The sequence below is a fragment of the Musa acuminata genome, chromosome BXJ3-3 (genome assembly GCF_036884655.1).
Source record: "Musa acuminata AAA Group cultivar baxijiao chromosome BXJ3-3, Cavendish_Baxijiao_AAA, whole genome shotgun sequence".
Taxonomy (NCBI): domain Eukaryota; kingdom Viridiplantae; phylum Streptophyta; class Magnoliopsida; order Zingiberales; family Musaceae; genus Musa; species Musa acuminata.
The window spans coordinates 7,366,171-7,393,938 of record NC_088351.1 but is presented as its reverse complement, the minus strand read 5'-3'; the positions used below and the strand labels follow the sequence as shown (position 1 = coordinate 7,393,938).

Below are 27,768 nucleotides of genomic sequence, written 5' to 3'. Positions count from 1 at the left end.
ATTTTTATAATTTTGTCAATCTTTAAAACATGATCTTTTAGTAAAAATTGCTTTTTGAATTTCCTCATACCAGCACCAACTCTCTTAAGGTTATACCTCTACCTTTAGTTTCACTAAGAATTTCTTTATTAAGCTTCTAATCTTATTAGTTCCAAGTCATCTAAGTTCCAAGTCATCTCTCTTTTCATCCTATTCTTAAAAATATTTACAATATCATCTTTAAAATTTCATCATCTAATCCTAGTAAAATTTTCTACTATCTTTTTCTTCTTTTATTTTCTACAATAAATATCTAATGCCATCAACCTATATTATTGATTTGTCAAACTTTCGTCAAGGATAACTTTACAATTCATACAAATAACTTTATCTACCTTTCTAGTGAGAAAAATGTCTATTTGACTATAGTTCTGACCACTTTTATAAGTAATCAAATGTTCATCTCTTTTCTTAAAGTGAGAATTTACAATTATAAGATCATACGAAGTTGCAAAATCTAAAATCAAACCACAATCTTCATTTCTCTTCCCATAACTAAGGCCCCATGTTTCCCTTTATATTTATCATGTGTTTTTCCTATATGACCATTCAAATCTCCTCCAATTATAAGTTTTGCAGTTATAGACATAATTTGAATCATATCATCCAGGCTTTTCCAAAATTCTCTTTTGGTTTGATCATTTAATCCGATTTAAGGGGCATAAACACTAATGACATTCAAAACATCTTATCCATTCACAAATTTTAAAACTGTAATTTTATCTCCAAATCTTTTTGCATCTATAACATTGTTCTTACTTCTTAAGACTCTTATCAACAACAATTCCTACACCATTTTTGTGTTTAACTTTTCCAGTATACCAAGGTTTAAATTCAGTGCTATCAATCTTTTTAGATTTTTTCCCTACCCACTTTGTCTCTTATAAGCAAATAATATTTATTCTTCTTATGATCATGGTGTCTACCAATTCTAATATCTTCCCTTAAAAGTGTTCTTATATTTCAAGTTGTTAGCCCAACCGTCTGTTCTTAAACTAAACTTCTTTATTCCCATTGGTCTAAAACAATGTGAGAACCTTTGCCTATTTGACACCACATCCGGGTGTTGATGTGATGGGCTGCTTCCGAGCGACCTCCTAGCAGCACTACATTCGATATTTGATACTATGTATTATTAGGATCCATGTTGTATCAACATGAATTCAAACTTTCAAATTATTATCAGTGGATGTAAGTTTTTGAAACAGTCACCCCTAAATGTAGCATAGACAATAAGCCAATTAGTGCCACGTGTGACATAAAAGATGATCATTTATAATATAACATGATTAAACTCTTTACCTCGCTAGTGGTAGCAGTTAGATTTTCAACATCCAGTTCTAGCCTGTTGATGATGCTGTGTAGGGCAATTATTTATCATCAGTGACAAGATATATCAGTATCACTATACAGGAGTCAGATCATTGTTAAGTCATTGTTGTAAAGAAAGAATTTTCGCTTGACTTGTGCATTATAATCTAGACTTGTTTGGTTTGGCAAACATAGATAAATGACATAAAGGTGGCATTTCTGGTAGGTATTAGTGTGAACTGTTTCTTGCATCATATGACACCTAGTCTTTCCATTTTAGTTAAAATGTTTTTCCCCAAGCCTCCGTATGTGGATCTCACTAAAGAGAGCCTTTCCAGCACATCTAAGGGTATTTTGGATTCATAGATAAATCAGTTCCAACCAAAAGATATTTTGTGCAATTTTTGGTCAGAAAATACCCTTAGAAAGTTATATTTCCATTAAATGTATTTGCAAGTGGGGTCATACTTGCTCACCTTAGATCAAGTTGCAGGATGTATTTATGTGATGGGATATATGGCCATATGATTTGACACACCATCTTGAAGCAAGAACAGATGCATTTAATTCAATTCTTTCTAGTTAGCTGTGGGCATGGTGCAGTTGTCCTTATTGTGTCTACATATGCTAATTTCAGGCATTAGTTGTTTGAAGATATGATAGGACAAACCATCATCTTTTTTTTTTTATCTGACAATACATTAGCAATTTTTGTCAATGGAAAATAATGTCTTGTACTTTGTGTTACAGAGTTTCTCTGGTCAATTGGAAAGAGATATTCTCTCATCTGGTAAGATTGCCCAAATCACCTTTTCTAAAGGGTTCACAAAGTTGTGTTTTTAACAGTACTATTGTTATACTTATATATATGTTAATTTCTTCTTTTTTTTCATTTTTCCTATTTTCTTCTTTTTCTGTTCACAGGAAACTATTGTTGAGTTTATTAATTGAGAAATCATGATTACTTTTAACACATCATCAAGTGCTGATAAGCTGCTGTTATCAATTGTAATTTGATTTTGGATTAAGAGCCCTGCTCATTCTAGTGAAATTGCAAGCACTACAACAACAATTCATTATGTACCATCTATTTAAGGTCACCTACATGGGTATTTTCCTTGCTATTGATCTCTTTTTGGATTGATATCTTTCGTTATCTAAGAACAATCAAGTCTCCCTTTATTGTATCTTGTAAAAACTTTTTTAGGTCTTTCTCTCTTTCTTTGCACCACTAAACCTATTGACTCACCTCACTCTTTGTAAAAATATGTATAAGTTAGAAAATTATGAATGAATTATATTTGATTTTTCACATTTTTGTTGTACTAGACATGTCAGCATTCAAGGCTGCAAACCCAGATGCAGTGTTTGAGGATTTTATTCGGTGGCATTCACCTGGTGACTGGGAGAATGATGACACGGACGGCTGCGCAGGTGATGGGAATAACTGGCCTCCTCGAGGAAAACTTTCGCAGCGCATGTCTGAACATGGGAATTTATGGCGACAAATTTGGAATGATTCTCCACCTTTGCCAGTGTTAGAGCAGAAGTCCCTTCTTGACCCAATTCGAGAAGGAGAAAAGGTACGTATTTTATCAATTTTTTACATTTTAGTGCTACAGATTTTATATGTTTTAATTCATCACTCTTACATAGTACTAATCTTGCTAGGGTAACTGGGTCACAAATCTTTTTTTTTCAACTTCTACAGTTAAGGTTCTCTTCCAATAGCTTCATACTAGTTTGTTGCAAAGTAATAATTATCATATGAATGTGTTAGATATGAGTAATAGCCATGAAATTGCAGAGTACAGTATTGACATCATCGACTAGTCAAACAGTAGTGTGAAAATTCATGATTAATATGTTAAATGTACCTTGTTGGATCATGATATTTTGCACAACCGCATGTACTATTGTTGGATCATGATATTTTTGTGCTTCTAAGTTCTAACCACATATTGGACCAAAATCAGGTTCCTCTGAAGTGAGTAATGAAAGTGACAATTTTTGTTGTGAAATGAACGAGTTATATTGCTGTGGAATTATAATTCTTCCTAAGATTTCTAACTTAGTTGCCAGAAAAGTCAAGATAAGAAGTTATGCTTCTTCTAATATAAAAAGTTGCAAGGAATTCTCGGGGGGGGGGGGCAATTTGCTATGAATCATCAATAGAGATCAGATACAGTTTGAGAGCAAATGGGTGGTTTCAAAAAGCGAACTTTGTGCAAATCACCCTATCTTGAAGGTCTGACACATCTTCAAATCAAATTGGTGGTTTTCTCAAAATTGAAAGTCATTTTGGTTTTAATCAGACTAGTATATATCAGCTGCAGCAGAATCAATTTATCAATGGAGAAAGAAAGAGATGTTTCTTTAAATGTGCAAAGATGGTTCTTACATGATAGCTTATGAGTTAAAGCAACATTCCTGATGTGAATATTGGTACATAATTATGTATTAATTATGAAAATAAGTTGAAGGCTGTCTATCTTTGAATATCTTGATGTTGGTTTGTGCAAATAGCATTTTCTTGCTACGAGTAAAGGTGGTTATTTCTGTGATTCAATCTAACCGAAAGAAACCTTTCCAACTGCTGATATTAGTGGTGCATAGCAGTGTTGCTATAGCGAATGATAAACTTCATTTTTATGATATTTCTGCACCAGTTTCATGCAAAAAGGTTGGTGATGGACAAGGAAAACGATCAAAGGTGTCGACTTTCTAAATGTGTTTGATAAGATGTGATTGTCGGAGTTACTTTTGATCCATTGGAAATATGCAATACTGGAGAGTTGTTTTTGTGTATAAGAGCATGTATGCAGAAAGCGAGATTTTGCTTGCATATGAACTGCGTGAAGTACTTTAGTTATAAGCAAGGATTGAAATTTCGTACCGTACCAAAGTTTCGAGACTCGTTTGGTATGGTACGATATTGTATACCGAGCGGTACAATTCGATATACCGCTCGGTATATATAAAAGTATAAAAAAAAAACCGACAGTCTCGTCGCCCTTTTTGGTGCGTTGGGAGAAGAAACTTTCTTCTCCCCACATGGGCAGAAAAGAAAATTGTTTCTCCGATGTCGCCGAGGCGACATTGCAGAAAAACGACGAGGCGACATCTCCTCTTTTCTGCCCGCGACATCGCCTCTCTTCTCCCTGCGATCGCGGATTCTTCTCCCCGCACCGAGAAAAGTCATCGACAGACGAGGGGGGAGAGCGGCGTCGATCTCCAGGTTTTCCTCTTCTTCTCCCTTTACTTTCTTCCCTCGCTTAATACCACCCTTCTCCCTTTCTTTCTTCTCCCTCGGTCACCGTCCAGGGCGGAAACAGCCCCATTCGACGGTACCGTCCTGTCACGAACGGTCGTCGCGCACCTGCAACAACTCCGTTTAACGAACCGTTCGTCGCTCACACCTGCATGTACAGTCGCTTGACAACATGTTTTCTCTTGGTTTTGGGTCATTTTGCTTGTAAATATGTAAGTTCGAACAAGCTGCAGCGTTACAAAGCGACCGCTCACCGAACCGAGCAAAACAGCCCCAAAACAGCTCCGTTTTCGCGTGCCGCGGGAGGGTTGCGGAGAACTGCCTCCGCTCACCAAAATGTCAGCCATCTCAGACCCCAGGAACCCCCCGGGTGGCACAGGGCTGGATGGGGCTTCGGTTATATACCGGGCGTTGAACTCTCTTTCGCAAGTTCGCACGTGGCCTTTACGGGAACTTATCTTCGCGCCCGGGACCAGGTGAGCGGCTGTTTGTGGGCTTGCAGCTGTTCGTTCATCCTTGAAAGCCTTGTTTTTCTCCCTCTCCCTCTTTTCTCTTGTGCACACAAGGTGTTCGTCGAATTGCTTGTAAAGCTTCCCCTTTTCGCGAGACTTCGGGACTTATCCGTTGCTCGTTCTTTCGAACTAACCATCTTTCTCTTTTACAAGTCCTTCGGGACTTGCGAGAGGTTACAAAGTGGGCTGATCCTTGCGGAGCAATATTGCAAGGGCGAAGCGCGACTTAGGCAACGCAAGCTAAGTTCGCGTCTTTGGCCGCAAGGGTGCCTCACGCCTTAGGCAATTCCAGCTAAGGTCGTGACAGTCCGGTAGCGGGCAATCCGCATACCGGTATCCTGTCGGACCGGTATATACCACCCGTACCGGGCGGTATTATTCGAAACTGTAAACCTTGGTTATAAGAGCATGCAGCACAAGAGGTGCAACATTCAATGCCTACTAGTCTGATGGATTTAAAACATTAGGAAAGTTATACAAATAAAAAATGATTATAGAATGCTACTGAGAAAAAGCTCTTCACCCTAGGAGAAAGATAACAGAAAATTCAAGAAGCAACCTGGCACACATTATATTTTGTCCTTGTTTCCTATTAAATGAACTTCTCTTCCAATGTTATCTTATGTGATTTATGGGTAGTTGTTCTGCGTCTATCTAGCATGAAGAAAACTGAAATTTTATTGCCAACCTGTTTTGAAGTACATGTTTGATCTGAATTTGACACATATGGGTAAGTTTAGGCATCCATGGAAAAATGCTTGCTTATGATGTAAGAGGTGGGTGCATTCTTTTGTGTTCTGTATGCTTTTAGTAAGTCTAATTGTGGCAGCTATAACTGTTAATCTGTGCTTGTTAAGATCAACATTATTTTCTGCCACTGAAGTTTTTCTTCTTTTGCAATAGATACTCCATTATCTTGAAACTTTGAAACCACATCAGCTGCTTGAGCAAATGGTTTGCACTGCCTTCAGAGCATCAGCTGACATTCTGAACCAAACCATGTATGGTGATTTTAAACCCATGAAGACAAGGTTTAATCAGCTTTACATTACGCTAGCATCAACTTTAAAGCCTTTGCAAGGTATGTGATTTGACTCTTTAAGTTAAATAGTTGTCTTTGAGAGATCAAGTAGATTCTGTAGTTGTAATTCGATCTTATAGTTCATCAAAAATCTATTCCTTTTAAGTACTGATGTAGATCATTGTTTCTTATCCGATATATGGTTTGGATGGTCCTATATAAGTTACTAATGGTTTGGATGGTCCATTAAAAGTCCACTTAAAGTAGCGTAGATTCTACCATTTAACTTCTTCCAGTTATAGTCACAAGCCTGCAGCTTGCCTATTCGGTGGGCTCCATCCATCTAAAAGTTCATGGGCTGTGGTGAAAATTATTATTAACTCTAATGTACAATATTGTAAGTATTATTATTTAGATACATGCAACTTTGAGTACTGACTCTGTACATTTTACAGCAAATCATCTTCGTGAAAAGGCAGAGTTGATAGGTGATTTAAGACGGCTTTGCCTTGTATTCGAGCACATAGAGAAACTACTAATTTTTGCAGCTTCAATCCACCGTAAGCTATTAGATGTCCCACGCCTTTCTGAAGCAATGTTCAGTGACTATTTCAACTTTTATCTTCCCAAAATGGGTACCAGTTTAGAGAGCATTTGCTATGACCAGGTACTATTGTTTTTGTTTTTCCTTTTTTTGATGAAGTAACTTGTTTCATCCATTAGTAAACTTGCATGGTGACAAGCTGGTGCATATGCATCATACTAATGGTCTAAATCATCTTTGGACATCTACAAATCATCTTTAATTGTTATTTCTTTGATTCTTATGGTCTCAGATGTTAAGGTTTTAGATGTTTTCTAGATGATGAATATAAATTTCATAAAGGACAATAGGTATTCTGTCTCATCCCAGCCTGACTCTCATCAATTATGAAAAACCCATTTGTAAACAACTGATTCCATGATAGTTCACCTTCAAAATGTCTTATAAGTACACTAGCATGAAAAGCTTTTGGTTGATTGTATAAATTTCTTTTTTAAACCTGTTTAGGAGTTCAAAACCAAGCAATTAGTGATGATGCATGAGAGAGATGCTGTAGCCATTTTATTTCCTCCCCCCACCGCCAATCAATCATGGAGGAAAGTTTTGAGCATGGGCAATCTTCTAAATGGGCATGAACCTATTTTAAGAGAAATAATATTCTCTATCAATGATCGAGTAGAAGATAGTCACTATGGTAGCAGCATTCCTATGGCCGCCACGGAGGAAATTCAGACACATCGGATGTATATACAAGGAACGTCCAACGATCTTTGGGTGGCACTGTCCGTGACATCATGGGATTAAGTGCCTACATTGCAAATGCTTTTCTTTCATCAAGTGCTATTGCATTTAATCACTTGCTGATCTTCAGAGTGCAATCTTGTTTTTTTGCTTGGGCCTGTGCTGCAATGGCCGAGCCTGGTAGCTGGTAAGCTGGCCAAACGCCTGATTATGATCTCCACTGTGTACAATGCATGAGTGGGTTGAAAATTGGTGGCTTATGCTAAAATAATTGCAACCCTTGGATTACCAATCTACAGTAAGCTAGGCAGACAGGATTTCTGGAGATACAGTGATGGTGTTGTATTTAGCTTCTCGAGAGTGCTGCTGCCTATGATTTTTGTAACATAACTCGGGTGGTTTTGACTGATTCCAGCATCATTGGATGGTTTTGACTGTTGGATCAATAGAGACCATCAACAGCTTCTGAACATGAAACTGAAAAGGAAGATGCTAGGTGAACTATCTGAATCCTCGTGGATCGAAAAAGTACAAGAGTTATTGCTGTTTTGAGTGAATAAACATTGGTAGGATTACTTTGGGGAAATGTGGTATGATCACTGATTCCTTTTCCTTTTTCCAGAATGTTGTATGTCTATAATATTAACACAGAACTTATTGGCATAACAGTTCAATTTGATACTCATTCTGCCTGTCCTGTTACTTTTTGAGAATCTTGAAGTCTTGTCACATTGGAATCTGGTTTTTTTTCTGTGATGATCAACATCAACATGGTTTTTTTTCTGTGATGATCAACATCAACATTCAACTTAAAATGACTATAGCACGAATCATGAGTTTCAAAAGGGAAAGGACATGGTCCACACAGAATTTGCAGGCATATGCTGCATGGTGTATATGTCCATTGCATTTCAGTAGCATTATCTTCTTTCATGTTGAGATAAATCTCTTTTTGACCTAACTGCGATTGGTAGGGCTCCAAAAATCAGTAGGACGCAGACAAGTCTACCAATTAAGTTGTCCATTCTCTCTCAACTGAGGTCAATGATAATATTTGGTGGAAATAGAGCTCCAACGTTAGATAATTTGACAATTTGGCAAACCTTTAATACATCAAACTGCAATTTCTTCAACATTAAGAAACAATTATTAAGCGTGGGAGGAGGTGGGCCATGCCAAAAAATTTGCAGAGGAAGGAATCAACATCTCAAGGTGGGTTCTGTTGAATAGGTTTCTGTAGATCACTATCATGAGTGATTGCCCATTCCACTCTCTCTCAATTGATTAGAATTATATTTTGGGTGATGTTGACCTTTGTAGATCCAAGATCATTATTGTGTTACATCTTGCAGATTGAGCCACAGAAGAGAAAGCAAAAGATCAAAGAACAATCTCATCTTTACTGAAATGAGAAGTTGATATCCAATACCGAAATGGGAAGGGGTAATGGAATCATAAGCGACGGAACGTATATACGTCAATCATGAAGAACAAGATAATTAATTTTTATTTAAACAAATATCCTATCTATCATATGAAAATATAAAATTAAAATGGAAAATAAATGCAACAATTGAACATTTGTTTGCTGAAAGAAAAAGACACCTACATCTTTCACACATTGTCATCTTCTTTTTGGAGCTGTTGTTCTCTCAAGTCATTCCTTTCTGCCAACTGAAGCATCACTTTTCAACCTGTGAAGCATCAAGCTCAACCTCTTTCGTCTGTTTCATCTACCTCAGGAACAATACCCAAGAAGCTCTCCATTCTTCACTTGACCATGGAAACATGAATTGTTAATCCATGACCAACTTCTTGTCTTTCAATGATTTGTAGCTGAATTTTGATGCTGTGATGAAACTATAAACCCCCAACATGACCTCAGCTTGCATGAGGTTGTCGGTTTATTATCTGATATCTCTTTTTGTTGCAAGAAAAATTAACACTATTTATGCATATTGACCATTCACCAATTAGCTTCTCTTTCATTCGCTTATCGAGATGACTTCGATACTACGCTAGTTTTTTAGTTTTCCAAAGAGTAAGGTTGCGTATATCGACCATTCTCAGGTTAGCGTAATTCCGAGATGACCTCGGTTTTTCGCAATCTTATTTCTCCAATAAAATTTATCAAGGAATTAAGCATAATTCTCAAATATATACTGTCAGGCCATATATGTTAATCATAAACAATAGAGCATCACTTGTTGAGTCTCTCAAACAATAACTAAGAAGGAACCGGGAATTCTCCCTCAGAGCTATCAATTGATTGCAAGACTCCCTGAATGATTGAAGGAATCCTCTGTGGTAGGGTCAGCTCAAAAATAGCAACAGTGTGTCCATCAAAAGGAAGAGATTTGTGGGGGGTGGCAATGCCACTGTTTGGGATCTTGGAGAAACATGTTTGTGGTGAGGCATGGAGGAGCCTCTCACCAGCATTGGATTCTGCTGCACACTTTAGAGCTCAAAGGGAGGAGAAAATAAATGCTAGCTTCATGGAAGGAATGCACACTAAACAATCGACATTACCAGTTTGGAGCTAACACAACAAGTGTTTTTCTAGTAGTAGTGCTTGCACTTGTGCTTTGCAATAAATTGTGCAGTGAGACTGTTCCCCTCTTCTTCTTCTTCTTCTTCTTCTTCTTCTCCTCCTCCTCCTCCTCCTTAAAGCAAGGCTTCAATGGAGAAGATGCTAAGCAGACAGCCAATTAGCTTGGAATCTCATCTTCATCTTCTTCCTTCCTTTTTTTTATGAAGAAAAGAAAATTAATTACTTACAAAAACAAATACAAAAGTATCCTTTAACATACACAATAGGGGAGTCAATCAGTGGCTCAATTGCCCTCCCTGTCAATCTGACATCCTTTAAAAGAAAAAAAAAAGAATAAAGATTTATATGATCTTTCTTTTGTGAAGTTTTTGCTTCATGAAACAAAAGTCAGCAGTTGATGTTGCCATTTTTTATTTTTTATTCTTTTACTTGGTGAAGGTAAACTTTTATGAGCAAAAATAAGGAGAAAAATATTAGCTTTTTACATTTCAGAAAACAACATGTCTTGCTCATGCTGCACCAAATACATCTTATCAGAAAGATTATTCCCTTCAATCTATCTTATCAGAAATCATGAATGTGGATGTTCTTCTGAGCCCACACAAGATTTAGAAGAGTTCTCCACTTTGTCGGTGAAGCGATTGATGTCAAAACTCCAAATCACTTTTGTTTAAATATTGCAAGTGAATATTGCTGTAAAATGAACCTAAAAATGAATTATGAAGACAATTTGGCTATAAAACAACTTTCATTATCTTTATTAATATCACTTTTTTATTATTATTATTATTATTATTATTATTAATTAACTTGAAAGGTATTGTTTGATTGTTCTCATCTTTTCTCTTTAAAATACTGTGTAAGGGAATAATGTGACAAAAAAGGCATGAGAGAATTGTACCCACATCCAAGTTTTTGGTAGCATCAACTCAAAAGCCAATCTTATCCTATCAACCTTCCACCACGAATTCCCAAGGAAATCATACGGCTATGGTTTTGTCTCATTTATCTCAACTCTAACCATGAAAAAAGAAATAGAATCTTGAGAAAACTATATATATATATATATATATATATATATATATATATATATATATATATATAAAGACGTAACATACGATAATTGAAATTATTTGTTCAAACAAAAAAAAAACACAAATTATTAGAAGATGTAATCAAAGAAGACCTACAAAGATTTTAGAAAACTATAAATATTTTTAAAAAAATATTTTATTTAATTAAAAATATAGTTTTCTGTAGATCTCAATGATGTCAATAGATTCTTATGAATGATCTTAAATGGTTGGGACATTATTGTTGTTATTATTGTTTATAACATTATTATTTTTAACCAAATAATGAAAGAGATTCTTTTATATTTTATATTATCTAAGGGTGGTAAAAATTAATATACAAAAATGTTGACTGAATGCATGTGATATTATCCTTATCTTAGAAAAAATAACCCTATCTTGCTTAAAGTAAAAAATTGAAATTAACTTCACACTCGTAAAATTTTAAGTCAACTAAGATTCAAGTCAAGTATAGCTCGATTGGAATTGGTTAGATTTGATCGAATACTTGAGTTGTATTCGGCCAAAAGATATATGGTAAACTCAACTAAATCAACCCTAACCTAATTCAAGCTTGGGTCAAGTTAAGGTTATCCAACTCTAACCTAGCTCAAGTTAGAAGCACCCAAGCCAAGTTAGTTGGGTTTAGTGAAGCAACTTTTTCTTGGACCAAAACCTATCAAATCTTTTAAAGAAGTTTATAAATTACATTATTTATGTTTTATCTATAAAATTAACTCTAAACATTGAGTTAGTTAAAATTGTTATGATCCTTCCCTATATTATGTGCATGTAAGAGGACTTGTATATAAACTTCAATTTTGTTCATAAATGTGATGAAAGTTGAAGCACTTGGAGAAGATTAACATCAATTTTTCATCTACTACAATAATCTCCTATGAGAATTAAATCTTAACCAGGCAAACACTAATAGATAGCATTTTTATTGGATCATAAATGATGTTTATCTTTATTGACATTATCATGTGTAAACCCTTACTTGACCATGATAAATAGCATAAAGAAAATATAGTAGGAGATGAGAAATCAATATGAGAGACAAGGAAAAATCATAGCAAGATTACAATGATAATTATACATTTCACCCTAAGTTTGATAAGGACTAAGAAGCCCAAATGCATTTTTATTATCCTAAAATGGTGATTAAATGTACATTAAAGAGACACTGTCCCAACTAATCCTATACGAAGATCATTATGAGAAGCCCCATCTTCCTTAGAAAAAGACAAGGGAAGGAACATATGTCAATTGTGTCTACTTTGATAGGGATGAATGTAAGAAATAAAATTACTATATAAAAATTTAATGTTAGAATTAAAATTAAGTATCACATATTATTCAAGACATGTGTGTCTCTTTTAAATTTCAGAAGTGACAAAGCAATATACCGTGATGATCCACATGCATCATTAATTTGCATTCAAAAGAAGCTAATTTTTTTTTTCTCTTTTCTTATTTTCATGATTATTATAATCGAAGGAATAAATATTTATTGGAAGATGAGAGAAGAAATCTTGGCCAAAGCAAAAGATTAAAAACGTCATTAGGAGAGTTTCTCCCATATCATTTCCTAAGATGAATTCTAACATAAATAATTTTTTTTATTCATCGATAACCTTAATTAAAATTTAATTAAAAATCTCAGTATATCTTAACCAATTATTTAGGATACTAATGAATTAACTTCACAATATATATATATATATATATATATATATATATATATATATATATAATAGAATTGTAATTGCTAAAATGAAAGAGGACAACACGTGGCCCCCACACTTTCCCATGAAATTTATCACACGCACTCCAAAAAGACCCGAACAACAGGTAATGTCGGTCTCCCCTCACGTCCCAACATCGAGGGAGCCACCACGTTGATTACCCCTCTCTCTCTCTCTCTCTCTCTCTATCTCTCTCTCTCTCTCTCTCTCTCGTGCCTGCCTACCCTTTTGACGTCCCATCTCAACCCACCTTGTGTCTCCCTCCCTCCCCCCTCCCATTTACTGAAGCATCTCCCACCTTGGCTCAATCCTTCCCAACCACAGAAGAAAAGTACTTGGGGAAGGGGAGAGCCAAACCCTTCCCACAGATCACAGAGGAAGGACCTGCAGTAGCTGCCAACCCCCATGGAAGCTCCAGATAGCGGATAACAGCAGCGGCAGCGGTAATACTAACAGAGGAAAAGAAGGAAGAGAAGGAGATAAGGAGAGAAGAGCTCCACCGCGTGTTCCTGCATGGAACCGGCGCCGCACGGGCGCGGAGGCCCTGACGAAGGCCCTTCCTCCTCTTCCGCCGCCGCCGACCCAACCCCTGATCCTCCTCAATCTCCACAGCAGCCACCTCCTCCTCCTCAGCAGCAGCGGCAACCGCTGAGTCGGTACGAGTCGCAGAAGAGGCGAGACTGGAACACGTTCCTGCAGTACCTGAAGAACCACAAGCCGCCGTTGACGCTCGCGAGGTGCAGCGGCGCGCATGTGATCGAGTTCTTGAAGTACCTGGACCAGTTCGGGAAGACGAAGGTGCACTCCCCAGGATGCACCTTCTTCGGCCAACCCAACCCGCCGGCCTCCTGCGCGTGCCCCCTCAAGCAAGCCTGGGGCTCACTCGACGCCCTCATCGGCCGCCTCCGCGCCGCCTACGAGGAGAACGGGGGCCGGCAGGAGTCCAACCCCTTCGCCGCCCGGGCCGTCAGGAGTTACCTCAGGGAGGTGCGGGAGAGCCATTCGAAGGCTCGCGGCATCCCCTACGAGAAGAAGAAGAGGAAGCGAGCACGGTCTTTGGCCGCCGAGGGGAGTTCGGGCGGCGGAGGGGAGCCGTCCACTATGGCTCCACCTGCTGCGGGCGGGCCTATTAGTGCCAGTGACAGCAGTAGCGGGGGCGGCGGCGCTATGAGTTCCGTGGTCGGAGAGATCAGACCAGGCTGCGATCAGCCCGGTGGTTCATCATCCGTTTCATGACTGCGCATTAGTGCTGGTATGATCGCCTCAAAGACATGTTATTGTTGACGACACAGAAGATGGGCGAAACGGAGAACTTAGAGCTCCCTTCCTCTCTCTCTCTCTCTCTCTCTCTCTCTTTCTCTTCTAATTAACTGGTCAACAGAATTACTAACCTGTTCTACTTCAATTGCTTCCTTAGTGATTCCTCCTCATCTTTTGCTTGCACTACTGGATTTGAAGTTGATACAGTTTTCTTTCTCAGCTCTAATTATGGACATATATATTAGCTGATTCTTTGACACTATACATTTCTACTCTCTCTCTCTCTCTCGATGCCTCATTGGACAGTGTTCTTTAATTGGGGCAAACCACTTCTTCTTCCCCAGTTTTCGAAGCGTGCGGTCACCTTGCACCAGTTGCACCATAACTCATGAATCATTAGCCACACTGCAAACTCGGCATCCTCTTTGAACAACAAGGAAGGAAACAGGTCGGTCCAGGAAGCACTGACATCAGATTCCCCTCCCCCTCACTGTTCATAGTACGAAAGCTTTCCTTTGTTTATTTGCTTCTAAAGCAGTCACAGACTCACAGACTTGTGTCTCGGTTCGTCTCCCCGCTCTCCTTTTTTTTCTCTTGTCTTCATTCTTCTCCTTTTGGTTGCTTTAGTAACAGTGAGAGCCACTGTTACTGGCATCAAGGTAAAGGAGTTGCAAAGGATTCCCCGCACGAGCGGCCACCTCTCGCTCACTCTACCGTGCTTCATTAACCCCTCGTTAGATTTAGAAGCATCTGTAATCTGTACACAATAAATCATCGGTGCATGTTCTTCCATTAAAGCTGAACGCAGCCCGTGGTGATTGCAACAGTAAGTTCCCTTATGCGGTCAACCTTTACAAGGATCTCAATGCCATTTTCCTGTGCTCTCTTACGGGGCATGAGATGCACATCAATCCTTCCAGAATCTACGGGCTACTTTCACTCGAGACTTCACCCTTCACATACGGGTGCAAAACCCTACAATCTCTCAAGGTAGCTAGAGAGAGAGAGAGAGAGAGAGACAGAGACGGGAGTATTATAATGCCACTCGAGGAAGATGGGTTAGAAAGAGGAACCACTTCTTGCGTCTGCACTCGACCTAAAAGTAATAGTCCTTGTGCAAGCAACAGCGAAGCAGCGGAGCTCCTCGTACGGACTCATTGCCCTACCTTGACGTCGCCACGGAGGGAGGGAAGAAGGCCTCAGCTTGTGCAGTGCGTACATGCCATGGAGATCTTGAAAGGAGAACCGAAGCTATGGAATAGCGATCGGCTCGCCATCATCCTCGGCCTTCTTTTGGTGTGCCAAACATGCTATGTTCTCACCATCTTTGTGAGAAACACGACACATGTTGTGTGTGAACAGCCCGCGATCCATGGGTGCGTTCTTTATTGCTTTTTGGTGCAGTGAGGGGCTAGAAAGAGGCTTAGAACAGTGACCTACCGGCGTTTGTAAGCATCCATGCTGATTGAGCGATGCAGAATTAAGAATTGTGGGGGATGTCACAACCTCCACCATTAGATAAACAATGCATGTAGCGGTCACGTCGAATGATGTGTGTTCTGTCTTGACTTGATCATTGTGATTCCTGCTCGTATCCGTGCGATATAATCTACCTGATGCTCCAATCCAAGATGGTGCAATTGGAGATTTGCCCACATCATATTTCTCTTCCTCGATCAAATCACCTCGATTCACAACCCTTTTAAGTAGTATTTATTGTGTTGAATCCTATTGAATTCCATCTCTTTTCTAAATAATAATCAAATTATCTCCTACAACTTTCTCTACAATTATGATCGTAAATGCTTTATAGGTTGCCTACTTCTTCAATAAGCTTCTGGTCCTCGTCTGATGAAGACCATGAGATTTATTTTATCTTATGTGTCATGATCAGAATCGATTCACGAAAGTTCTTTTGTACGCATTCGTTGCACCTTCTTCTTCCTCCGGGATTAATAATTTGGCCCTATTCATTTGATAATATTAGCATGTTAATCTAATGTAAAAAACAATTATATCATATATATAAAACACACAAGTAAAATAGTGTGGTTTGACAACACATCTTGAGGACTTTTCATCTGAAATATTAATATTCTAGTAACCCATTAATTATTGTTCATATTATTTTTTTATGTATACCGTACGAGTTGAATCCATAATTATTATGGAATCCATAACTCAAAGCAACACATCAACAGCTTATAATTATCAATTGCCATTTCCAGTGACTCGTATCCCATCACGCATTTAATAGCTTCATTGTTAAAAGGGCAATGATTCTTCTTCTGTAAACAGCCTTTGTTAGCAAGCTTACTACCCAAACATTGTTTTACTTCTTTTATATTGATAGTATTTAAGATTGTACAGCATAAATCGGAAGTATTATACTAAAATACCGATTTGATGTTGATGTACTAGATGAAGAGTCCACCAAATAAGATCGAGTCTTCGAGATCTCATCCGATATATTTTTTTTAACCGTAAAATTTTTTGAGTATAATTGTCAAATAATATATTTATACATTTTAAATATATATCCAAGCCATAGGTTGTCATGTCTGGTTTCGAGTATAATTGTATAATCCACTTGAAATATATTTGAAAAAAATAAATCAAATTGATAAGAATGTAAGAACTACTATTCCGATTCCTCGTATGTCAGAGATGCCTAATGATGATCACAGCATCAAAATTATTCCCTACTATAAACCTTTTTTATTCTTTTGGGCAGTAATGATTTGTCATGACTGTTTCTGCTGTCGTACTAAACAAAGAAATCAATGAAGTGTACACCAAAACAAAAGGAGATTCCATGAGTGCCCCCCCAAGGCACGATTTTTCTGCATACAGAGCTTGCACAGCAGGAAATCAGAGTTCTTCACCTCTCTGAAAAGTTATCTCAAGTCATGTGGACAATATGAGGGAGGACTTTAAAGAACAGTGAATGAGTATATGCAAGTAAATAGGTGAATAATCAGTGATTGTTTTCTCAACAGAAATTTAAATAGATATAATTCAAACATACTATGTCTAGTAATATTTTAAGCTTTTGAACTTCTAAATGAGTTGAAGTAAAGATCTTTGTAAATGTTTCTTTTTTCTTATTTCTTAAAAAATGGACCATGCATAATTGTGCAATTCAAGTTATTTCAATACCAACATTTTCCATACCTTTTAGTGATCCTATATTAAAGTCTATTTTTTGATTAAATTAATACACAAACCAGTTTTCTGGTAAGATTCAAATTTCTGGATTAGGTAAAATTTACTAGTATCCTATCCTATTTGTTATCAACCCTAACCTTAATGAGAAAGAGGTAAATTTGTTACCAACATTTTCCATAATATGATGCCTCTCCTTCTCATCTTTTTCTTTCTTTACCATAGGTACAATCCTTGAGATCCACCAATGTTGTGAGCCTAAAAATTTCATTACTGATGGGGAACATTGGAGGGCATAACCCACCACAATCAGTACCTATGAATCAAAAAAGTTGTGAGAGTATCATTCATATCAAACAAAAAGCATGCGGCCCGAAGAGCATGATTGTACCTAAAAATAAATTACATAAAACATGTCTTCAACAAAAAACCAACCTATAATGGAGAGAGAAATGCACATTCTTTGGGCAATTACACACAATTATTTTTATTTATTTTTAAATTATTGACAATTAAATTAGAGAAGGATCTAAATTATGCTAGTTTTGCCATGATATGGCTGAATAGAGGTGAAATGTTCAATGTACTTCTATATCTAATATTATTAGAGAACAGAATTATAGGCAAACAACTCTAAGAGTTTTACTGTGTCATAAAATGGTCACCCTAGAGTTTGTCACCAGATGATGACAACAAAACCAGTATCTATAATGTACCAGGATGGGTTTGGAGCCAAGAGAAAGAAAAGAGAAAAAGATAAATTACTTAAGCAGCAAAATAGTATATTTAGATGCAGTATGTTTGCAATCTAACAAGATGAAGGTTCACATTTTCATGTACAAGAAATTTCTTCCTATGAGCGAAGATTTTCACTATTTACCTATTGACAAGGCCACCATATGACCAAAAAGAACAACCATGTATAGGAAATCTGCATGGAAGTTTGTATTACCATTCTTATCTTCATCTTATCATTCTGAAATGATCATCTCATGAGCATAAGACTATTTGATTCCTTTTCCCGGTTGGGTATGGAGGGTCAATCCAGAGCAGGTCTTTTGGTGACTCCCTAGTAGAAGCTTTGCAAGTGTCACCTTCGAAGTTATCATAATCCTGCGATGGAAAATGAAGGTGGCACAGATAGTTATCATAAATTTTGTTTGAGGAAAGATAAAGAGCACAGCTGTATGACATTGAGAAGAACAAGTTCAATGGAGGGAGCAAATGATTGACATCATAAATAACAAGGGCCTACAGATTAACTTCATGCAACAACCATCAGAAATGACAGTGGAATGAAATGAAATGTCAACAAAACAAAGATCATTTGCAAAGTCTAGTGCAATTTCTTACGGTAAGCAATGTGTTATCTTGAATTCTACATGTAAGCATCCAAAGTTGGTAAACAAATGCTCCGCCAGGATCAAAACTTAGAATGAAAGCACAAGTTTTTAATGTGCCCAACATCAAAAACTTGTCCTTTCATTTAAAGAGATTAAAGAGCATTACCAAAGGATCAACAACGAGAGTCTTTCATACCCAATTTACTAAAGTTCCTCACCCAGGTGTGGCTCAAAATGTGAAACATTGTAGATTTATGAAAGATGCACATGACAAACAATGTCAATGGAAGAAGACTTGCCTTCCTCACAACTACAGAACTGGCTGCTTGTGGCTTGAAGTCTGGCTGGAAATTAATAATTGAACAAAAACCTTCATTTCACATGACAAGTGATTCCAACAGAAACAAAACTAATCAACTTCAATCACAGCCATTTTGATTAAAATCTAACATAACCATCCAGGCATATTCCTTTTTCTCTCTTTATTTTATCAATGTCAGGGGACATGTACGTTCCAAAGGTTGTATCTGGACTTACAAATTCCAGGTAGACTTCGAAGTACAAGAATATTGTACTTGAAAAAGCATTTAAAAAGATGCATTTGAGGTGGTTCGCATCGGACTCAGGATGTAAGCAGTTAGTTAGGTGGATGAAATAATCAGAACTACAGATCTGTTCAGCACCTTGGCTTACCATTCTTGTATTCAAATTTAAAGCGGGGAAATGGAGAGCCAGCTTTCCTTGTTCCGTAATAGACAAATAACACTATTTTCAAACATGAGAAGCATCTACGGGAATACAATGATGAAAAAAAATCACCATTACCAACCTGAAGTACACAAAACACCAAAATATCAGATCTTAAGTTATTTAAAGGAATACTCAGGTTTGCACATTAAGATGGCAACGTACAATGCTTGTGCAACTAATTTGGGATCCCAAGAAAGCAAATTCTCAAGAAATTACATTTCTTATAAATTTTAGAACAACAATGGATCACAAATAATCATGTCTTCAGAATTCAGCACAAGTAATACAAATGCTTCCCCACAGCTCAAGGAGGCAGAAAGGTCAAGAGTTGAACATACCACCTACCCTAATAGCAACACAAGAATAAACCAACTGGTAAATTGACTTATTCATCTGAAATTAGAATAGAAGAGAATGTTGTATGCTTCAGTATATGTAACTTGGAAACTTCTGAAAAGGACTCGTGCATATTGCTGCTTTCAAGCCCAATTTCAGCCAATCAATTCATTATGATGTACATCACAGTTAAGAAACAGAAGAGTACTGAAGAAGTTCCTAATCATTAGAATTAACCTCATAAAGTCGATGTCCATCCACCACTACCCAATAGATGTATCCCTGAGGGGGCTCCAGAGAATCTGTTTGTGCTCCATACTGTAATTCAAGCTGCAAAAATAGAAGGGACCAAGTTCAGTAAATTGACTCGTCAAAATAAAATCTGATATGTATGTGCTAAGAAATTACAAACTATAGAATATGCTGATACGTATTGTAGAAATTGAAACTATATCCAATGTATGAGAGAAAAAAGGAGATTTACATTACATTTCATCAAGCTATAGTAACAAGATTACTTTAGCTGAAGATATAGAATTGATAGAATCAGAAGAAAATTTGCTGCAGACAGCGTCAAAACTGACTTGATTTTTTTCCCATAAATTTTCAAAATACATTTGCAGGTTAATATTACAAACTTATTACTATATTTCCTACATATGATAAAGCAGTTGGACGAGAACTCTTCCCCATGTCCACTATCTGCATGTGAACTGAATCCAGTTTCTGAAAACCAGGATTTCCAGTGAAGGTAGTTATGTTTCAAAACCAGGCTCGATGATGCTGAAATGTTCTTCTGCAACAGTTGAAAGAAAATAATAGCTTCCGGGAGATGTAATGAAAGATCACTCTTCAAGTGATTTGCACTATGTAATAAACCCCAGATTCAGCTAAACGAATTCCACATCACACATGTCAAGATCCCTTGAGTTAGCTATGACCTTAAGAATGTCAAAACCTGGTAGGGGAACATGCAATGCTGCCTGACTTTTGCTAATGTAGACCCCTGATACCAGGCCAAAACATGGCAACTATACTATGGCACAAAGGGTGTCCTCCATTAGGTTGATAAAGCATAATGCTGATACAGTAGTACAAATTGGATTAAGATGTGCATATTCAGTAGTCATACTGCAGCATATGCTGTGTACAAGATATGATTGGAAATTACTTTATTTTTAATATAATCAGGCACTTCAACAGGCAGAAACGAGAAAGCAGAGGACATTCCCAATAGTTGGTGTAACTACACATCCGAGCATGTAAAGATATGTCAAGATACATCATAGGGATTACGTGAGGTGTGTTCATATCACCTTCTTCCCTCTGCCTTTCTGAACATTGTACTCGTGGATCCATGAAGGAACCATATAGGCAACAATATTGATGAAACCTGCTGCCACGTAAACAATAGCGTGCATTTTTGCTAGAATTCATGGATGACTAATTATATCATGCAGCTCATCTACAAGTAATCCTAACAAAATTTATGTACACAACTATATTTACGTCCTCTTGATGATGAAGCCTATGACATTTGAGTCTGTTGGCACAAACTAAAGAGTTTATATGATGCCATTGTAAATATAAGAGCTTAATTTTTTTATCTTTCAGATGTTCCCCAATTATGCCGAAATTTTTACCCATATCTATTCACAACTAAGGATGTTAAACAACTAAGCTTGAAAGAGCATAACTGGATCCAATCTGTGAAGAGAGGAACGACTGTAGGGAGAATACTAACAAATAGGGACGACCATTATAGGCGTATAAGCACTCATTGGGACAACGACGAAAGAGAACAAGATCCGTTTTATTGCAAGAACCCTCCTTTTTTATATTCTACACCCCCATCAAAGGCAGGAAAAATCATCCTCACGACCTTTCTAAGGGTGGCGACCACTTCGAGTTGGTCAGAGAAAGGAATAGACGGGAGTACCCAGCAGGATATGGTGCCGTTCCGGCTCCTGGCGTTGCCGACGATGGAGAGGAGGCGGTCGGCGTCAATCTCGCCGAGGTAATTGACGACGATGTTGGCAATATTACGGCACGATTTCTCGTAGCAGAGGGCCAGAGAGACATTGGGAGCCGAAGCCGAAGCGGCGGCGCTGTAAGAAGAGAATGCGGGGAAAAGAATCCCAGAAGAACAAGATGGAAGGAGCACGATCGAGATAGGAGGCGATCGACCAGACTAGAAGAATGACCGTCTCTCTCTCTCTCTCTCTCTCTCGCTCGGCCCAAGTTAATGGGCTAAATCGGCCCAAAGTTGGGCCTCTGTTTGGGCTCAAAAGCCCAATGATACTATTCAACAAAACGTGTTCAGGATTCAGTAAGCTTAAGAGCTACTCTGACAGATTGAAGCATTACAAAGACTCAAACGACTGTTACTTATTGCGGAAGCTTAGACTCTTGTGATGTGTACTAAGTTCTTCACCATGGAAGATCATTGGGATTGCTCAGGAACTCCTCATAGAACTTGGATACCAATTCCCTCTCTTGTTCCAAGATGGCATCCACGAAAGAACTCGACCCATAACACGCTCCTGCGCGATGGCTCGTCCCCTCATCCACTGCAGCATTATGCTTGGCAGCAACGTCGCTCCATGTTACCACTTCTTTGGCCTTGTTCTTAGCATAAGCATCGTCATCATCCTCGATGAGGAAATCGGTCCACTTGAACTCCGGAGACGAAGGTGGTGCCGTCGCTTTGGGCGTCGTCGCTGCCGTCGAGGAGGAGGAGGCTTCGCTAGGCGAGAAGTATGTTGGCATCGGGCTTCCAACTTGGGTTTGGGCGAAGAGGTTGAGGTTGGGCGACGAGCTGCTCCCGGAAGCGGAGTTTACGGTCGGCGCAGGTCGCGAGAGGAAGACGCTCCTGAGGTCGCGGTTAAGGCAGCCGATTCGGGCTCCGGCGGTGGCTGGTTTGTACCGAAAGTTACTGTTGAATCTGCTTGCGGCGGCGGCGGCGGCGGTTTCATGTTGCAGGTGTTCGATGCTCTGAATGATCTCGGAGATAGGACGGTGGGTGACGGGGTCGATCCCCTTCTGGCACAGTTTCTTGCTGAGCTTGGTGTTCCAGTAGTTCTTCACGTCGTTGTCGGTGCGGCCGGGGAGTTGGTTTGCTATTATAGACCACCTGCGTTGCAGCACTCATGCAATGAGCTCCCAAGCCACAAGCATGAAGCATCTCTCTCTCTCTCTCTCTCTCTCTCTCTCTCTCTCTCTCTCTCTCTCTCTCTCTCTCTCTCCATGCTTTGTTTGTTATGCCATAAGTCATCAAGTTTTCCTGCTACCCATAGTTCTGATCACCTACAAAGAAACCTCAAGTGTTTTTAGTCTCCTGAGTGACCAAAGTCTAAGAAAAGGACACAGATTTGATCCACATAAGATTTACTTCAGTTCTACGTATATCTCGGTGTGGAAGTACAGTTTGGACATCATCCAGAAAGGGAGGATAACTTGCTAGAATTAATATAATCATATCCCATATGCCATATCTTCCAATGCCCACAGCTTCTCATTTCTTTCCATGCCTAACATTTGAACTCATTCTTTTTCTGACAAGAATGCTATGAATTGGGGTTGAAAGACGGTAAATTCCATGTTTAGATGTATGGCTAAGTTAATACCAACATAGCAACTGATGATAAAGAACACTATACCTGCTTCCTATTGTCGCATGGAGGGCTACAATTCGCTCTTCTTCTTCAAGAGTGAAGCCCTCGTGCTTGAGGTTAGGCCTCAAATAATTCGTCCACCGCAGTCTACAGCTCTTGCCACATCTCTTCAATCCTGCACACCGTGGCTCGCACATCACCAGAACAATTAAATGAAAGAGAGAAAAGGAAGCATTACTGCTAGCTCATGCACAAACTGTCTCATAATTTGCATGTAATTACACCTGCTTTTTTTGGAACAGTTGTCCAGTTCCCAGTTCCATGGGTGGAGGTATATGCAAGTAGCTTCGCGTCTTCCTCAGCTGTCCAAAGTCCCCTCTTCACCGTTGATTTATCGCAGCATGGAGGCCTCCCCATCTCTCCTAACACGGCATTAATAGATATAGGAAGGCATAGCCATGAGGGAGGGAGAAAGAGAGGTGTACTGATGGTGATGTAAGTCCAGGCCTGTTTGCAAGTAGCCTGTAAGCAAGAGATGGGTGTAAGGAGAGGATATATAGCAAGTCAGGTGATGAGTTTAAACATATTAACAAGAGGGAGGCAAGAAATGCATGGGATTCCCCCTCAATTATCTAATGACGGCATGATTATTGTCATCTCCCCAGAAACCATTTGAGGTGGAAATTAATAAGCTTAGGGTTTCAATCTCCGCACTTCATTCCACCAGAAAAAGATGGAAATGATAGGGAGAAGCATGTCATGTCCAGTGTGGTGGAATATTCTATTAATTTTTGTAGGTTTTATGGAGTAAAAAAAAGGAAAGAGAAAATGACAATGCAGTGATTTGTGATGATATATATATGTTTCACTTGCATGAGTTTGTCATGAAACTTTCACAACAAAAATGCCTCGGCCATAGGCTTTGTGGGGAGATAGCTGATGTCTTAATTGATATAGCATATAGTGGCAAAGTTACAGCATAATATTATCTAAGAAGAGATAAATATCAAGAATTAAAGGGTTTTCATTGTGGTTTTGCTTTGTTCATGTCGAAAATCTGTATGAAACCATTTACATGGAATCCACTTAGTTTCCGATCATCCTATTAGTTTTTGTTTGGGATTATATTCTAAGCAGATGTTGAAGCACTCCTTCCCTCACAAAATTCTTGAGCCATATCGATCTGAACCCCAATTCAAAACTTGAGAACTTGAAGTTGGAACATGAATAGATGCTCAGGGCATATATAAGAAATCAAACCATTGATGTATTATCCGCATTAACATGAAAAAGATGTTTAGCCAAGTGTTCTGTATAATTGATCGCAAAATTTCTTCCATTTAGAAGCATGGAAGGATGATTAGCCGAGTGTTCTTCTTTTTATTCTCGGATCATATGGATCAAGCGATCTTTCAATCATGAGCAGAAGAGGAAAGTCCATGACAAGCTGCCTAAACAATAGCAACTTTTGGAAGATATGTACATGTTCACTGAGTGCTTGTCATGATGATATCTGTGATTTCTTCTCGATAAATGCTTATCGATTACGAAAATTAACGCCCATGTAAAGCTTCGGTATTAAGTAACATTCGTACATGTAATCGGCAGCAAAACCACTGCACAAAGCAATTTGTAGTCGATTCATCCAAACCAGTGCACAATGTCTGCATGATTTCTTTCTCTCTAAGCAAGAGAAAGATGTCTGTTTTCCCTCCTCCCTAGTGCTTAGAGCTGAAATACATTAAAGAGCACAGATTTGAAAGCAAGGCATTTACAGCAGCAACACCATGATCATAATATTTTAGTGCAGAGGTTGATGACAGGGGACAGAACATGCCAAGAAGAGTGATCTTGAAGGCTGTCATGTGAGAGCATTAAATGCGAGGACTTGGGCAACAACAGTAGCTTGTGATTTCAACCTTCAGCAGTTGCATGTGCAATATAATAATACCTTTACATGCATCAGTTCCATGTTGGATCTCACTAAGATGCTCTCATCTGCTTCTGTTTACTTCCTCATTAATGAAGACATACTTTATTTTCTTGTCCAGATCTGCTGATGCTGACAATTAACTTCAAATCATATTTCCACAGTTTTATTTCTGCATTAAAATCTGTACTCTCAGTTGTATTATATACATAAATATGAAAAGGATGATCCTACAACAACAACATCAAATTCACAACTCGTTGTTACTAGAAAATCTAGGTCTGTCAGCAATTGATCATCTGCAAGCTACTTATGATAGGGTCAGAACAGCTAATTCTAATGCCTAACAAAGACCTACCAAAACATCAGTACTACCTTTTCCTGCTTTGTAAGGAAACTTCTGAGGAACTTACTGGAAAATTTTATCATATCTTTCTGAGAAGTTATGAAGTTCCATGTACAAATCATAAAGCTGCAAAGTTATATTCCATCAAGTGTAGGATTTCACTCAAAAGAAAGAAGAACATGATGGCTACGGCCAGCCGCACGCTCCTGATCTTCTCAGATGATACAACAACGAGAAGCTTGTACAATTGGATTATATACTGCTTTGTTAGATCCTTCAGGTCGACTGCTCATCAGTTTGCCTCTTAATTCAGGGGAGTCACGAGGTGCAGCAATGTTGTTTGGTGTCAATCCGCAGTATACTGTCTGTGGATTTCATCCAATAACTTCACACTCAGTCCTTTAAATGAATTGTACGTAATGAAGCACCACCATCAGTTGTTGTGGAGAGGATTAATGCATGGACTTGTAGTGAGAGGCGTAGACTTTGGGCACGTGAATGTCTGCCAACAAACATTCACGTCGAGCCTTCTCTCTCTTTATGCCTCTCTCTCTCTCTCTCTCTATGGGGGGAGTCTCCTAGGGTTAGAGTTCTTTCTGCATCGGTTGGACGCTGTCATTAATTAAGATTTCCATCTCTCAATCTACGTGAGAACAGATTAGAGAAAACAACGTGCTGCTGCATGGATTTGATTTATTTATGCTTTTGATTCTCTCTTTCTTCTCGATTGGTCTCGCAGCAACTTCTATCATGTCCTTCTATCTTTTTCCCAAGGTTCCTCTTGCAAAGCATGTCAGTAGCAACACACCAAACAAACAGAGCTTGAAGACTAATCAAAACGGTGTTTTAGTGCCTCCAGCATCTGAACTAATCAAATTTAAGAGAAATTTGCAGTAAGCTACATCAAACTAGCTCAGTACTGTTTTCTTCTTCTCTTCTTTGTTCTGTGTTCTTTAGGTTACTGTATATATTAGTGTATCTTTGACGGCATGTGTAACATGTAAAGTGTGCAAGGAAATCACATGCTCACATGTTTCAAGGACAGGCACAGTCACTGCAGCATAATTTTAAACCTGGTTGATGAAACTTGACTCAATGGTTGAGTTAAAACTAAGATTCCTAATGATGAATCCTATGTTTTTACCAATAAATATGGCTGTCTCCTCTATCATTGTAGTAATCAGTGACAAAGCTTCATTGCTTGGATTTTACTGCTATAAATAGGCACACTCACTTGCATTAGATACCGCAGCTTTTCATCTCCCTCCAGATCTCCTTGTGCAATTGGCCTGAGAAGAGAACAATGGAAGGGAACTCACCTTGTGCCTCATGCAAGCTGCTACGGAGACGCTGCACCAAGGACTGCATCTTTGCCCCCTACTTCCCCTCTGATGACCCTCACAAGTTCTCGATCGTTCACAGGATCTTCGGCGCTAGCAACGTTAGCAAGATGCTGCAGGTCCTGATCATATGACTGCATGTAGATTCTTCATGCATTATCTGATGATTTTGCTCGATTACTTTTGGAATGAGTGCAGGAGCTGCCGGTTCATCAACGAGCGGATGCCGTGAGCAGCCTGGTCTATGAGGCGACAGCGAGGACGAAGGATCCAGTTTATGGATGTGTTGGGGCCATCTCTTACCTGCAGAACCAGGTGTCTCAGCTGCAGATGCAGCTCGCCGTGGCCCAGACTGAGATCCTTTGTGCTCAGATGCAGCAGGCGCCCCCCATGGCTGAGCAGCCGGTAGAGGCTTATGACAATAACCTCACTGGGATGCCTCAGCTGATGAACAATGCCTCCTCTAGCAATCTAGCTCAGGATCAGCTCAAGAGAGAGTTTCTTTGGACATGAGACTTGTTTCCACTTCCAATTGCTTGTTGCTTGTTTTGCCATGAAAGAGGTTGAGATATTCTTGACAGAGAATATTTCAGATGATTGCTTGAAGTGCCACTCTTTCAGCATGCGAGATGTGTGCTTTTCCTTCTTGCACAAAGAACTGCCTGCCATTAATTTTAATGAGTTAGCTTGGTGGAATGCTATACTTATCTACTCCCAATATATCTTCACACATGTATGGTGAGCATGGGGGAACTTAAAGAAGGAACACCAAAGCTGTTCTTAAGCTTATAGGAGGATCGATTAATAACAATGTGGATCTTAGAGGGAAGATAAGCATATAGTTTTTCCCACCTAAATGTTGTTTGTATGATC

At 38.7% G+C, this 27,768-nt stretch overlaps 4 protein-coding genes and 1 long non-coding RNA gene across 6 annotated transcripts in view; 3 read left to right on the top strand and 2 right to left on the bottom strand.

Annotated features, from left to right (window-relative positions):
* The window catches only part of LOC135634185 (uncharacterized), a 37,553-nt gene extending 29,377 nt beyond the window's left edge, over positions 1-8,176 (top strand). Inside the window, exons 18-22 of the mRNA XM_065144474.1 lie at positions 2,101-2,140; positions 2,680-2,933; positions 6,037-6,214; positions 6,610-6,821; positions 7,206-8,176. Of these exons, the coding sequence (XP_065000546.1) occupies positions 2,101-2,140; positions 2,680-2,933; positions 6,037-6,214; positions 6,610-6,821; positions 7,206-7,502 (981 nt within the window). The 3' untranslated portion in view covers positions 7,503-8,176. The remainder of the gene's footprint in view (positions 1-2,100; positions 2,141-2,679; positions 2,934-6,036; positions 6,215-6,609; positions 6,822-7,205) is intronic.
* Positions 8,177-13,082: 4,906 nt separating this feature from the next.
* LOC135633460 (protein G1-like7) lies at positions 13,083-14,252 on the top strand. The gene has a single exon (XM_065142915.1). The coding sequence runs from the start codon at positions 13,325-13,327 to the stop codon at positions 14,045-14,047; it is 723 nt and encodes a 240-aa protein (XP_064998987.1). The 5' UTR covers positions 13,083-13,324; the 3' UTR covers positions 14,048-14,252.
* Positions 14,253-16,774: 2,522 nt separating this feature from the next.
* LOC135633752 (uncharacterized) lies at positions 16,775-21,851 on the bottom strand. 2 transcript variants are annotated; one of them, XR_010495114.1, is made up of 4 exons: positions 21,605-21,851; positions 19,903-19,995; positions 18,189-18,349; positions 16,775-17,552 (listed from the first exon to the last, which is right to left on the bottom strand). It is a non-coding gene; the product is annotated as an uncharacterized LOC135633752 (long non-coding RNA). The 2 variants fall into 2 exon arrangements; XR_010495113.1 differs by lacking the exon at positions 16,775-17,552 and having other exon boundaries at positions 17,975-18,349; positions 21,605-21,846.
* Positions 21,852-22,015: 164 nt separating this feature from the next.
* LOC135632903 (transcription factor MYB35-like) lies at positions 22,016-23,747 on the bottom strand. The gene is made up of 3 exons (XM_065141761.1): positions 23,564-23,747; positions 23,325-23,454; positions 22,016-22,798 (listed from the first exon to the last, which is right to left on the bottom strand). The coding sequence occupies exons 1-3, from the start codon at positions 23,694-23,696 to the stop codon at positions 22,096-22,098; spliced, it is 966 nt and encodes a 321-aa protein (XP_064997833.1). The 5' UTR covers positions 23,697-23,747; the 3' UTR covers positions 22,016-22,095.
* A 3,063-nt stretch (positions 23,748-26,810) lies between these two features.
* Positions 26,811-27,679, top strand: LOC135632904 (LOB domain-containing protein 12-like). Its single transcript, XM_065141763.1, has 2 exons — positions 26,811-27,014; positions 27,094-27,679. The coding sequence occupies exons 1-2, from the start codon at positions 26,859-26,861 to the stop codon at positions 27,406-27,408; spliced, it is 471 nt and encodes a 156-aa protein (XP_064997835.1). The 5' UTR covers positions 26,811-26,858; the 3' UTR covers positions 27,409-27,679.
* Positions 27,680-27,768: the final 89 nt, after the last annotated feature.